This window comes from Coregonus clupeaformis, chromosome 13 (genome assembly GCF_020615455.1).
Source record: "Coregonus clupeaformis isolate EN_2021a chromosome 13, ASM2061545v1, whole genome shotgun sequence".
In the NCBI taxonomy this organism is placed as follows: domain Eukaryota; kingdom Metazoa; phylum Chordata; class Actinopteri; order Salmoniformes; family Salmonidae; genus Coregonus; species Coregonus clupeaformis.
Genome location: NC_059204.1, coordinates 55,821,243 through 55,835,897, shown reverse-complemented (window position 1 = coordinate 55,835,897; position 14,655 = coordinate 55,821,243). Strand labels below are relative to the sequence as shown.

At 42.8% G+C, this 14,655-nt stretch overlaps 1 protein-coding gene across 1 annotated transcript in view; it reads left to right on the top strand.

Annotated features, from left to right (window-relative positions):
• The window catches only part of LOC121579939 (moesin), a 38,246-nt gene extending 29,844 nt beyond the window's left edge, over positions 1-8,402 (top strand). The window contains exons 6-13 of the mRNA XM_041894947.2: positions 3,111-3,257; positions 3,428-3,524; positions 4,266-4,429; positions 4,836-4,966; positions 5,272-5,432; positions 5,785-5,877; positions 6,893-7,123; positions 7,320-8,402. Coding sequence (XP_041750881.2) covers positions 3,111-3,257; positions 3,428-3,524; positions 4,266-4,429; positions 4,836-4,966; positions 5,272-5,432; positions 5,785-5,877; positions 6,893-7,123; positions 7,320-7,484 — 1,189 coding nt within the window. The 3' untranslated portion in view covers positions 7,485-8,402. The remainder of the gene's footprint in view (positions 1-3,110; positions 3,258-3,427; positions 3,525-4,265; positions 4,430-4,835; positions 4,967-5,271; positions 5,433-5,784; positions 5,878-6,892; positions 7,124-7,319) is intronic.
• Positions 8,403-14,655: the final 6,253 nt, after the last annotated feature.

Here is a 14,655-nt window from a genome sequence, read left to right as displayed (position 1 = left end):
CCTCGATCCAGACTAGACTTCCAGTCCCTGCTGCTGAAAAACGTCCCCACAGCATGATGCTGCCACGCCATGCTTTACCGTAGGGATGGTGCCAGGTTTCCTCCAGACGTGACGCTTGGCATTCAGGCCAAAGAGTTCAATCTTGGTTTGATCAGACCAGAGAACCTTGTTTCTCATGGTCTGAAAGTCTTTAGGTGCCTTTTGGCAAACTCCAAGCGGGCTGTTATGTGCCTTTTACTGAGGAGTGGCTTCCGTTTGGCCACTCTACCATAAAAGCTTAATTGGTGGAGTGCTGCAGAGATGGTTGTCCTTCTGGAAGGGTCTCCCATCTCCATAGAGGAACTCTGGAGCTCTGTCCGAGTGACCATCGGGTTCTTGGTGTCACGCTCGTTGAATGACGGGTCAGACCAAGGCGCAGCGTGATATGCGTACATGTTTATTAAAGTATTAAACAACACGACAAAACAACAAAGGAAACGAAACGTGAAGTCCAAGGTAGAACACACAACATACCTCACACGGAACAAGATCCCCACAACAAGACAGTGCCAATAGGCTGCCTAAGTATTGTCCCCAATCAGAGACAACGAGCGACAGCTGCCTCTGATTGGGACCCACACCGGCCAACATAGAACTAGACATACTAGATCCTATACATAGAAAAGGCACAACAAGAAATATACACACCCTGACTCAACATATATGCGTCCCCTGAGTCAGGGCGTGACAGTACCCCCCCCCCCCAAAGGTGCGGACTCCGACCGCACAACATAAACATAACAGGGTAGGGGCCAGGTGGGCATTCCGCCTCGGAGGCGGATCCGGCTCAGGGCGTGACGACCTCTCACTCTCCGCCTCCCTGTTGCGCCCCTGGTCTGGTCTAGACCTCGGCGCGTTGCTTCCCCACTCGGACTGGCGACGCGCACCACTGGCTTGGTGCGAGGGGCAGGAACGGGCCGGGCCGGGCTGGTGACGCACACCACTGGCTTGGTGCGAGGGGCAGGAACGGGCCGGGCTGGCGACGCGCACCACTGGCTTGGTGCGAGGGGCAGGAACGGGCCGGGCTGGCGACGCGCACCACTGGCTTGGTGCGAGGGGCAGGAACGGGCCGGGCCGGACTGGCGACGCGCACCACTGGCTTGGTGCGAGGGGCAGGAACGGGCCGGGCCGGACTGGCGACGCGCACCACTGGCTTGGTGCGAGGGGCAGGAACGGGCCGGGCCGGACTGGCGACGCGCACCACTGGCTTGGTGCGAGGGGCAGGAACGGGCCGGGCCGGACTGGCGACGCGCACCACTGGCTTGGTGCGAGGGGCAGGAACGGGCCGGGCCGGACTGGCGACGCGCACCACTGGCTTGGTGCGAGGAGCAGGAACGGGCCGGGCTGGACTGGCGACACGCACCACTTGCTTGGTGCGAGGAGCAGGAACAGGCCGGGCCGGATTGGCGACGCGCACCACTGGCTTGGTGCGAGGAGCAGGACTGGGTTCCTTTATTAACCCCCGCTCCTTCTGCTGCCTAACCAGCTCCTCTCGCCGTGCCTCTACTCTTTTCTTCTCCCTTTTAGCCTCCTTTAGCGCCTCCCTCTGACCGAATAACTCCTGCTCCCTCTGAACCAATAGCCCCCGTAACATGGTGGCCTCCTCTCCTAACCTGCAGATCCGCCCTTTAACGGCCTCCTGCTGCCTCGTCGTCCACACCGTGTGCCCCCCACCAACATTTTCTTGGGGTTGCCTCTCGGGTCTCCATCGTCGGCACTGTTGGCGCCGTTTCTCCTCTCCTACCTGGGCATCCTCCTTCATCGCCCTCCGATAACGGACGGCCTCCTCCTCCGTAATTCTCCCCCAACCGAGGAGGACATCTACTAACGTAACCTCCTGTTGAGTCCCAGGCGTTTGCTCCTTCTCGGCACGCTGCTTGGTCCTTGTTTGGTGGGATCTTCTGTCACGCTCGTTGATTGACGGGTCAGACCAAGGCGCAGTGTGATATGCGTACATGTTTATTAAAGTAATAAACAACACGACAAAACAACATTTAAGAATGATGGAGGCCACTGTGTTCTTGGGGACATTCAATGCTGCACACATTTTTTGGTACCCTTCCCCAGATCTGTGCCTCGAGACAATCCTGTCACGGAACTCTACGGATAATTCCTTCGACCTCATGGCTTGGTTTTTGCTCTGACATGCACTATCAACTGTGGGACCTTATATAGACAGGTGTGTGCCTTTCCAAATCATTTCCAATCAATTGAATTTACCACAGGTGGACTCAAATCAAGTTGTAGAAACATCTCAAGGATGATCAATGGAAACAGGATTCACCTGAGCTCCATTTCGAGTCTCATAGCAAAGGGTCTAAATACCTATGTAAATTAGGTATTTCTTTTTTTAAATATATATCTATATATAAATCTGCACTACATTTCTAAAAACATGTTTTTGCTTTGTCATTATGGGGTATTGTGTGTAGATTGATGAGGATTTTTTTAAATTTAATCCATTTTAGAATAAGGCTGTAACGTAACAAAATGTGGAAAAAGTCAAGGGGTCTGAATACTTTCCGAAGGCACTATACTTCCATTCATTTTTTAAAAACCGGTACCGTTTACCTTCAGACGAGTCCCGTGACAATTGATGATGTAGTATTTACAGCCACGTCAATATATTATTTGGTTTTACCTTCCAACATAAATTGATGTCAAATTGATACATTTATTTTACAGTGTTTAGCAGTTATCAAACTATATACATGTATGTAAACTAGGCCCTACATAATTTTGGTTCAGTAGTTATCAGTTTTGAACTGTTTGATTAAGGGATAGTTAAATGTATTGTTATCTAAAGTAATGTGAATATTACATTTTGAAAAGCAGATACCTAGATGTAATATGTATGCAAATTGGAAGAGTGATTTGGTGCAGTGAACAAATTACTTTGTGACTTAGTTTTTTTGTACTCAGTCAATTGAAAATGTACTCAGAATTTTTGAAACATCTGTTTTGATTTTTGTGCTTACAGTTGTGAAAATGTACCATATACTTGTGAACATTGCACCAAAGTGATTGAAAAAAAACAGAAGGATTTAATGTAATTTGTAATACTTGCACAGAGAGGATTCAATGATGGAGTACTTGAAGATCGCTCAGGACCTGGAGATGTACGGTGTCAACTACTTCAGCATCAAGAACAAGAAAGGATCAGAGCTGTGGTTAGGAGTAGACGCCCTGGGACTCAACATTTACGAACAGAATGATAAGTGAGTGACTCATGTCGAAATATACACCACAGGGGTACTCACACATATGGGACTGAAATGTGTTAAACATATGCTGTACAAACACAGGTCCAATGGTTGTTTTCTGATTGTGACTAAGTGCAAAAGAGTGCAAATATCACTGTGTTGATATCTTATTTTTGCCTCAACAGGATGACACCTAAAATTGGATTCCCATGGAGTGAAATCAGGAATATTTCCTTCAACGACAAGAAGTTTGTCATCAAACCCATTGACAAGAAAGCTCCAGTATGTAACCACCAATGCCCTCTCTGTACTTATCCATAATTTATAAGGTTATACAGTATCTCCTAGGGAGAAAAATAATTGTTGTTGCCATAATTATTTTTTGAGAGATTGCTGGTATAGACTGGTCTCATAGACTAGACATAACATAGTAAATGTAGATCTGGGACACTGAAATTAGTATGATATGTCACATATGGTATGGTTACATAAGATAGAAGGTTACTTGAGGCAAAAATGAATGTTTAGCAACTCAAAGGTTGCATGTTCGAATCTCATCACAGACAACTTTAGCATTTTAACTAATTAGCAACTTTGCAACTACTTAGCTACTACTTTTTGGCTACTTTACAACTACTTAGCATGTTAGCTAACCATTCCCCTAACCTTAACCCTTTTAGCTAAACCTTCCCTAACCCTAACCTTAACCCTTTTAGCTAACCCTTCCCCTAACCTTAACCTAACTCCTACCCCTAACCCCTAGACCTAGCTAATGTTAGTGTTAGCCACCTAGCTAACATTGGCCACAACAAATTGGAATTCTTAACATATCATACGTTTTGCAAATTTGTAACATATTGTACGTTTTGGAAATTCATATTATAAAAAATGGATGATGGACATCCACAATTTAATACATACCATACGAAACTTAACATTTCATACTAAATGGAGATTTATGTATAAAATAATACGAAATGCTCTGAGACCATGTTGGGTAGTCACACATGCTTTCTCTCCTAGGACTTTGTATTCTATGCTCCACGACTGCGTATCAATAAGCGCATCCTGGCACTTTGCATGGGCAACCATGAGCTGTATATGCGTCGCCGCAAACCAGACACTATCGAGGTACAGCAGATGAAGGCCCAGGCCAGAGAGGAGAAGAACCACAAGAAGATGGAGAGGTCAGTGTCACCACCACCACACTCAAGCTACTGCTAACATGAGTCTATTTCAAGACATCAGACCTACTCCTGCCTCTGTATTTGTATCGTCCTTGTACAGGCCCAACAGCAATGCTCAAAAAGAAATCTGAACATGAAGGGCATTTAATAATTTCTAACATTAACATCACAGCAGACTGTTGTGGGTGTCAACTGGTGGCCACTGGCCAGACATGAGGGTCTTTGTTATGAGTGGATTTTTCTTAATAAATTCCCTCTAACTTCAGTAGCCATCAGAACAATGACAGATCTATTTAGCTAATGTTTAGGTTGGCCTATTGTCTGATAAAGGCTTGACAATGTTAGGAAGTTGTCCATGTTCCCTCCCTTCTATCTCCCTGTTTACTCTACGGCCTCTGTCAACCAGGGCACTGCTGGAGAACGAAAAGAAGAAGAGGGAACTTGCTGAAAAAGAAAAGGAAAAGATTGAAAAGGAAAAGGAGGAGCTTATGGAGAGACTGAAACAGATTGAGGAACAGACGAAAAAAGCTCAGCAAGGTTGGAAACCCCTATTTCTGTAGTATGAATAAACAAGAGAAAACCGATCTATTATCTTTACTCTTAAAGCTGGGAGTCTTAGAAGTGTGGTTGTTCATTGCTTATTATTGATTGTTGTCTAAATACACATAAGTTGTGTGTGTTCACCCCATACAATGTAAAGCACTGTCAGACCTAATTTAACCTTTATTTATGCAACTTAGTCTTGTTGAGGTAAAATAGGTTTTGCAAGAGAGATTAATGAAAGCCCTAGCTACAATACAAGTAATCCATTCTGTCTATTATCATAATTCCTGTGTGTGCAGAGTTGGAGGAGCAGACACGGAGGGCCCTGGAGTTGGAGCAGGAGAGGAAGCGTGCTCAGGAGGAGGCGGAGCGTCTGGAGAAGGAGCGCAGGATGGCTGAGGAGGCCAAGACCGCCCTGCTCCAGCAGTCTGAGAACCAGATGAAGAACCAGGAACACTTGGTGAGTTACACACACACATTACACACATTAATGAACAGCACATGCAGCATTAGCATGTAGTATTGTGCTACAGAGTGATGAGCTACTGAGTAAAGTGATGCTTGTTAATTACTGTTGTTCATTTATTGGAATATAACACATCAATTATTATTTTCATTGTACAGAAACATGTATTATCATGATAGTTAATATTCAAATTCTATAAATGTATGAAAATCATTGTTTAACTTTGTAAGTTTTCTAACTGTGGTAGTCTTCACATGGTTTGGAAATGAAAATAAGCAAACATCTGTTGAACCTTTCAAATCCAAATTCATGGCAAGAAAGTGAAAATAAAAATATGTTTCCACAGGCCACGGAACTGGCTGAGCTGACCTCAAAGATCTCCCTACTGGAGGACGCCAAGCAGAGGAAGGAGGATGAGGCAACGCAGTGGCAACAGAAGGTGTGGTCTCAGCTACTGCTCTCTTCATTTACTCTGACCTCCACCACCTTCTCAAATGGATTAGTCCCATGTGTCATTAAACTATAGTCAATGTTACAGTAATTCATCCATTAGAAAAAAATAGGATGAACCATAGCCTAACATTAAAGCTTAGCCCTGATTTGCTTTTTCTGAAGTTATAGCAGTTGGGCACTGTTTGTTTTAAGAGGCCATACTTAGACTCCCTCTGGTGCAGGGCATTGCTCCATAGGAAGGGCCCCTCCTCTCCCCCATGTGGGCATGGTGACTCATGCTGTGGGCCTGGCTGTAAGGGGAGGTTTCTCTGTCTACACTAGGGAAATCCTGTTTGCCTGGGATGATCTTTTTCACCCCATTGTGATATTTTCCCTATTTTAGCATTTGAAAGAATGCAAATCTAAATGGCAGGACCCAAATGTCCTGTGATTGTGCTGTCTAGAACAAACCCCCCATTTTCATGCGATGGATTTATGAGCTTAGACTGTCACTGATTGGTGCACCTGTCACCCAGGAAATGAATGTATATTTTGGGTCCATTAGGACTGTAGAATCTTACGGACGTCATATTTCTTCTGCCAGGGGGCAACAGAATCAGACAGGTGAAAGATTGGCTAATACTGTGCTGTGGTGACACAAAATTCCTTCTCCTGAATCAGTTCATACTGCCTGAGGGCACACACTTAGTGTGTTGTGAATTCTGTAATGAATGTATTGTAATGTTTTTAAAATTGTATATCTGCCTTAATTTTGCCGGACCCCAGGAAGAGTAGCTGCTGCCTTAGCAGCAAATCAAATCAAATCACCTTTTATTTGCCACATGCGCCGAATACAACAGGTGTAGACATTACAGTGAAATGCTTCCTTACAAGCCCTTAACCAACAATGCCGTTTTTTAAAGGAAAAGTAAAATAAATGGGGATCCATAATAAAGCTAGCTGGGGATCCATAATAAATACAAATACCATGAGTCATTAACATTAGTGGCTATTCCCCTTAGGCCTGCATGGTGCAGGAGGACCTGGAGAAGACCAAAGAGGAGCTGAACAGCAAAATCATGGCGTCCCACATACAGGAGCCTATGCAGGCCGAGAATGAGCATGACGAAAACGACGAGAGCAGCGACCAGGCCAGCGCTGAGTTCACGGGCGGCATCTCCTACAAAGACCGCAGCGAGGAGGAGCGCATGACCGAAGCCGATAAGAATGAGCGCGTGCAGCAACACCTGCTGGTGAGTGACTGACTGTGGCTGCTGTCCACATCAAACACCTCCAGCACTAGAGAAACAGCTGTTTATAGGGGTTGCATCACTGTTTATGATATTGTGGAGATTACAAGAATGGGGCCTATAAACATGTCCTGTTATGCCTGTGTTGTTGTGTGAGCCGTAGTGGGACTTGGCAGTAATGTTATGTTTCCTCTACCAGGCTTTGAGCTCGGAGTTGGCAATCGCTCGGGATGAGACCAAGAAAACCGCAAATGACATCATCCATGCAGATAACGTGAAAGCAGGACGGGACAAGTACAAGACCCTCCGGCAGATTCGGTCGGGCAACACCAAGCAGCGTATAGACGAGTTTGAGTGTATGTGATGTATCTTGTTTGCAACTGCTATAGCCCCCCACAGCGGTGCCATACTTGGTCCATTCATTCTAGACTGCAGATCTGCCTTACACAAGCTACAGTGCCTTTTACCCAAACAAGACCATAATACATATCAAAGAGCAAAAACAAAGTACAGCAAAATGTATATGAATAATGGTGCACAAATCACATTACAAGTGATGTAATTCAGAATTATGAAATAAGTGGATGCATCAGGGACATATTTTATAGAAGAACGGTTTAAAGTGAATAAAATTTGATAATACATTTTTCCAGCCTTTTAATTTTGGTTATAGATGGAGGAAGGTGTTTTTATTGATTATAATTTACAAGTTATTTTTAAGTGATTCATCCCTCACACTGTTTTAAACTAAAAATGAACAAAACAACTCAATTCAGGACAGCTGCAATTTTAGTTACGTTATGGTTGGCCACATTTTAGGTGTCATTGTTTCAGAGTAGGTTTGTTTGTTTTTGAAGTGGACCGTTTACTGTAATTATTTTCCACAAATGAAGAGAAAACATCAAACTGTAATTAGATTTTTGTTTTTTATTCTATTCTAATTTTAGGCATTTAGAGAGATTGTTGTCTTTCTATAGTACAGTATTACTTTTACATAAGATTTTATTAAGTCCATATGAAATAAGCGCTGGAATATCACATTTTCCTTTTTCAGAGAGACACATACCTCTGAATGACTCTTTATAGACCAAGTGTATCTGCTATGACATATAGCCATGCACACTAGTAGCTACCATGATTAGGAGTTTCTTTTTGCATATCAATCTTTTGCTAAATCTTTTATTATATGGCATTTGAAGCAATATGATTCTAAGGCCTGCCTTGAAGGATTTATTTTGTAATTTGGATTTTTCAATAAAACAAGTTATGATGTGTAAAAAGATGGATGTCTTATGAAATGTTAAGTTGTCCGCATGCTTCCCGTCCGAAACAGTTTGTGCATATATTATGACGACATTTTGTGACATTTTGGTCTTCGGCAAGGTTTGTTTCGGCTGTTCATGCACACAATTGTCTTTTCTTGAGGCAAGCTGAAGTTCGGTAACCGAAGTCTATGCCCCTTCATCTACGATTGGTTAATGGTAGGGATTCTTCAATGAAGTGTTTGTTGTCAGTCATCGAGAGACAACTCGTTTTCATGCAAAAAAAAAAAACGAGAAATACTACAACAAACATCTTAGTTAGATGTAAAATTGCGCGACTAAGACCTCGGCAAAAACAGCAAAAATAATTCCAGATTTCTTTAGTTATTTTAGATTGATTGAGAAAGTTTTGAGGAAGTGTATACTGGCTACGGCGCCTCGAGGGACAAAGAGTACCATTGCAGCTTCTTTCTCGTTTTTCAAGCGAAGGTCTTTTAATGGAGTATGCGCGTGACACGTTCACGTCGCCTAGCTGAGTTCGGCTAGGAGCAAACCAAACCTAGTATGCAGAAGTTTTAAGTGTCCCGCTAGCCTTTTGTCAATTAAATTATATGAATGACTGGAAGCCACCAGCCAGAATAAAAACAAGGATGAATATTGTAATTGTTACAGTACCAGGCAGTGCCTTGCCTTCAGCAGACATTTGCAGCTTGAGTCTTCATTTCAACTGTCATTAAAAGCGGAAACTACACAGTTTTATGCGTTATGTACTCCTGAGTGGCGCAGTGGTCTAAGGCACTGCATCGCAGTGCTAACTGTGCCACTAGAGATCCTGGTTCGAATCCAGGCTCTGTTGCAGCCGGCCGCGACCGGGAGACTCATGGGCGGCGCACAATTGGTCCAGGGTAGGGGAGGGAATGGCCGGCAGGGATGTAGCTCAGTTGATAGAGCATGGTGTTTGCAACGCCAGGGTTGTGGGTTCAATTCCCACAGGGGGCCGGTATAAAAAAAAATATATATGTATGTGTTCACTAACTGTAAGTCGCTTTGGATAAGAGCGTCTGCTAAATGACTAAAATGTTATGTTTTCCCTTTTCACTGATCTCAGAAACTGGAATTTTGGGCAAATGCCGGATGGGCTGGTCCATCTTTAGCACAATGGGCATGTCCAAATAGGTGTTTTTGCGCAGATTGATCATTATTTCGCTGATAATTGTGGTCTCAATGAAAAAATATATATATTGGATGTGAAATTTCGAGGTTGCTCCAAATGTCGAAACTCAAAGTGTTTTTAACACAGTGGGTTGACTCCTTCTCAGTATCATTCTGTTTCTCCAAACATCAAATTTTTAAGTTGCTCCAACCATCGAATTTAGAAGGTTATGGGTTAAGGTTTTGGATAGTGTTTAAAAAAACTAAAAAAACAAGTGTCAACCTGTGGAATTGAACATGCAACCTTTAGATCCAGAGTCAAGCCTACTTGATGGTAATTGCGCTCACTGTTGCCCCTAGTGACCGGTTTTGAAGGTATTTCCCGACGTCCTCGGGACATGGATAGACATCCAAACGTTCTGTGAGTAGCAGCCATAGACTGTAACAAGCAGGGCATATATGAGCGCATCTGATGCAGATTAGGGGAGATGGGCACTGTACCGGGGATATAGGCTACTGCATGGGCGGATTGGCCATCTGGCAATTCTAGCAAAAAATGACAAAAAACAACAAAAAGAGGACACAGGCCTGTTAAGGTATTTTTTAAATGATTTTTCAGTGGTTTTCTCTGCTGTCATAATAATATATATATATTTTGAACATTTGCCTGATCAGAGGGCAACTGCCGGCCCCCTCTACCAAGATGGGCTGGCTCGGTTTTCTGATTGGCTGAGCTGAGTCACATTCAAAGTCAAACACGCATCAGCCCAGATAATGGATCATAAAACACGGAAAGGTGGTGCTGAAAAAGTTAGAGAGAACACAAAAAGTATCTTGAGGCCAACGCTGCTAAATGTGTGAAATTAACCAACTTATTTTCTAAAAGTTCTGATTCTGCTGGTCCAGGTGCTGTGACTGTGTCTGTGCTGAGAAATGATGCTAGGCTTAGCACTGACAGATCAGTGGCTGCTAGGGAGAAAACAGAGAAAGACACACACACTGACACAGATTAAGCCTACTGCTGCCAGTTGATATTTTGGCTGTATATTGTATGAAATAGTAGGCTAATTAACACTTAGGCCTAATTAGGGAACAGGGGATTCGGGAGAACACATATGACAGGCACTAACATGCAATAGCCTAAAAAGTTGTTAGATTTACTTTTATAACACATAAACCAATAGCCATCTTTGAGACATTAAATACAGTGCTACTGCTTTTTCTTAACTACAAGCAGTGGTGACCCGTCATTCAGGGCAGGTGGGGCAGAGCCCCCACCTGTTTTTTTTTGCCTGTTTTGCATGCTATTTTGGCATTAATACGTTTCACATATCAGTTTGCAAACAATGTAAAAAATTAATAAAGCCGAATACAAACATGGTCTCTTTTTTTGCTTCTTGAGTAAGGCAGCTCCAAAATGCAGGTGTTTCAGCCTAGCTCAGTGCTTTCTGTGGTGGTGGGGCAGCCAGTGGAAAATACGGAGCGTAGGGGTTGGTAATGTTCTCTAGTTGCGCCGTGATTGGGTCAGTGTTCTGTCACTCATGGGGACACTACGTCACTGCAAAATCTACAGCCCCTTGGGTGCTGCCATAGATTTATATTAGAAGTGCCCATCCAAGAAGGCTCAAGGTCATTGGCCACAGATAAAATGACGTCAAATCACGTTATATCTACCGTAGCTTTGATTGGACTGGTCATGTCAACATCATACATTCAAAATTGTAGCTAGCAAGCTAGACAAGCAGTCATTATCATGAATCAAATCGACAATCTACTGGCAAATCCTTCTCAATCCTTGTCATATGATGAGAAATTATAGATAAAATGTATCAGTGCTCATCGGCCGTTGGACATAAACATTACACAACAAGTTGGAAATTGTTGCAAATTCAACAATGAGTGGTTTGGAATGAATCAGTGGCTAACTGCAAGCATTGCAAAGCAATCACTAGCCTGCTATTCAGTGGAGTGGGTGTGTGGTCCAAGTCTGGGTTTAAGGGTCTCTTTTCCAAGCTTAAAAGGATAAACATTCACATACAACACCATGGGCCAGAAAAGGTTGAATACATTGGCCATGCTGTCAATCCAGCATGACTTCTGCCGTGTTCAAAACAACTGGAAACTCAGAACTGGGAAATCTCCGACTTCAGTGAGTTCAAGACAACTGGGAACTCTGAAAAAAACTAGCTCCAACTTGGAAAATACGTTTTGAACGGCCATCCAACTCGGAATTCCAAGCTGGGAACTCGGGCCTCTTTCTAGAGCTCTGACCTAAAGATCACTGACGTCATGATTCAACCTTGTTTTTTTCAGAGTTCCCAGTTGTCTTGAAAGTACCATAAATCCAGAGAATGCCAGACTTTGATGACAAAGTTTGATGACAAAGTGTACCCACAAGAAGGACTGCCGTGCCACCTTCCCGTTCAAGTGAGCACAGAACAACAAGGTGAGTCCAAAAATGTCTTGTATGCTGCTGCATAATGATGTAATATGCCAGGGAGATATGTATACTGTAGCTAAGGAAGTAATACTAAGTGTACAGTATGTTATGTAGTAAGCTGTTAGTAGGCATGTGCCTCACCCTAATAATTTGGTCCATTTCCCCCTCATAACTTAGCCTACTGTTCTGACTTGGTGGTGCACATGTAGCCTATAGCCTGTTTCAGAGAAATGTAATCATTGAGTATTGTAAGAGCGTTCATTGTCTGCTTATATGCCCCCTTTATTTATCCTATGGTTCTGACTTGGTGTACTGGGAGAATACTGTAAGAACGGCCCATGTTCTGAATTCTGTCGCTGTACATTTCAAAAGTGCTGAACAAATGGTTATATTGCCTACGTCCGTCCTAGCTCGTTCATTAATGTCTTAATTGAAATTACGGATTGCCTCTTATCCGCTCGTTGTTCCCTTATGCCATAGTTTGTACATCTCAGTTGTCAGTAGAACCCACATTTGTTTAAGCAAGTCAGCCATATCAGCTGTTTCGCTGCCAGACAAGGCTTCACTCCATGGTGCTGAAAAGAAAGCTCTGCTGTTGGGACAGCTTTATGTAGGCCCTAACAGTTTGTGGGCACCGTTTTTCACTGTTATAGTGCAGTTAATGTATTGTTTAGTGTTGTGTAGTGTTGTGTAGTGGCTTTGCTGGCATGCGTCTAAAACATTTTTGGGGAGTTTGCCCCAACAAGATTTACATGCTAAAATCGCCACTGAATACAAGTCATAGTTTAGTACAATGAAACACTGAATTCATGCAGAATAATTACTAAATTATCTTCTGTTAAAGGTAAATTCGGGGACTGTGTATTTTAATTTGTATCCATGTTTATTTGCTTCTGTATCTGTCTCTTCAGCTAGCGAGTAGGTCTTAGTCGGTCTGGTGTCGGATTACATTACATTCCACCGCAACTGGAGGCTGGAAAGTCGCTGCCAAAGGTGCTTCAACAAAGTACTGAGTAAAGGGTCTGAATACTTATGTAAATAAGGTATTTCTGTTTTTCATTTATAATACATTTGCAAACATTGCAAAAAAACTGTTTTCGCTTTGTCATTACAAGGTATTGTGTGGAGATTTATGAGGGAAAAAAATAATTTAATCAATTTTACAATAAGGCTAAAACGTAACACAATGTGGAAAAAGTCAAGGGGTCTGAATACTTTCCGAATGCACTGTAAGTGGGCAGTGATTTTGATGTATTAGCGACATCAAAATGTTGATGTACTAGCGACAGCTAGTCTTACTGGGGTCCGACATATAACGAAAAATACATTACAGACAAAATACTTTACAATTTACATACATTTAAAAACATTAACATGTAGTGTGTGTGTGCATCTATCAGTTACCCATACTGTACATGTCAGTACATACACACAACAAGTAGTCATCTATAAGCCATTCATTCAGTGATGTTCTTCTTTCTTCAATGTGTTTATTCATTCTTAACTAGGATGGGTAATACTTTATTTTAAGGGTCTGTTATAAACCATTTATAAGGATTTTAGGTGTGTTCACCTTTTATTAATCATTACTCCCACATTAATAAACAATTTACTAATGATTAGTAAGTCTTTTTGCAGTCCCTAATCTAAAGTGAGTGCTATTTATACTTTATAAATACTTTATAAATATTTTGAGTGACCAGTCTAATTTCTCACAAAAAGATGGGCATGCCATTGGTAGCCATTCCTGCAGTACCTGATAAAAGAATAAGCACACAACACAGGATGTTTAAGGAAATACACACTGAGTATACAAAACATTAAGGACACCTGCTCATTCCATGACAGACTGACCAGGTGAATCTAGGTGAAAGCTATGATCCCTTATTGATGTCACTTGCTAAATCCACTTCAATCAGTGTAGATGAAGGGGAGGAGACAGGTTAAATAAGTATTTTTAAGCCTTGAGACAATTGAGACATGGATTGTGCATGTGTGTCATTCAGAGGGTGAATGGACAAGACAAAAATATTTAAGTGCCTTTGAACGGGGTATGGTAGTAGGTGCCACCGGTTTGTGTCAAGAACTGCAACATTGTTGGGGTTTTCACGCTAAACAGTTTCCCGTGTGTATCAAGAAAGGTCCACCACCAAAAGGACATCCAGCCAACTTGACATAACTGTCGGAAGCATTGGAGTGAAAATGGGCCACATCCCTGTGGATCGCTTTCGACACCTTGTAGAGTCCATGCCCCGACGAATTGAGGCTGTCGACAGACAGACATGTATGACAGCCAGGCACTTATACAGTATTTGCAAAATAAGTAGTTAGGCTTTTATACAGTATTATGAGCCAATGGTAATCTATTAGGCATTTATTCAGTATTTTTTCTTCTTTATGTAATAAATGTGTTTATTCATTCACAACTAGGATCTTGCTGGGCCCAGCACAGGCAGTGTGGTCCCTGGTCTTCTGGTACCAGTACTGTGGGAAAAGATGCTAGGCTTAGCAGAGACAGCTCAGAGATGAGTGCAGTGGAGGCACACTCTTAGCAATGAACACTTAGGAGTGACACAAGGAGAAGCACAGACAGACAGACAGACCGAGACAGAGTGACAGCAGAGAAGATGCAGAGACAGACTGCACTACAGGGAGGCAACCGAGGCACAGATATAGTTGTG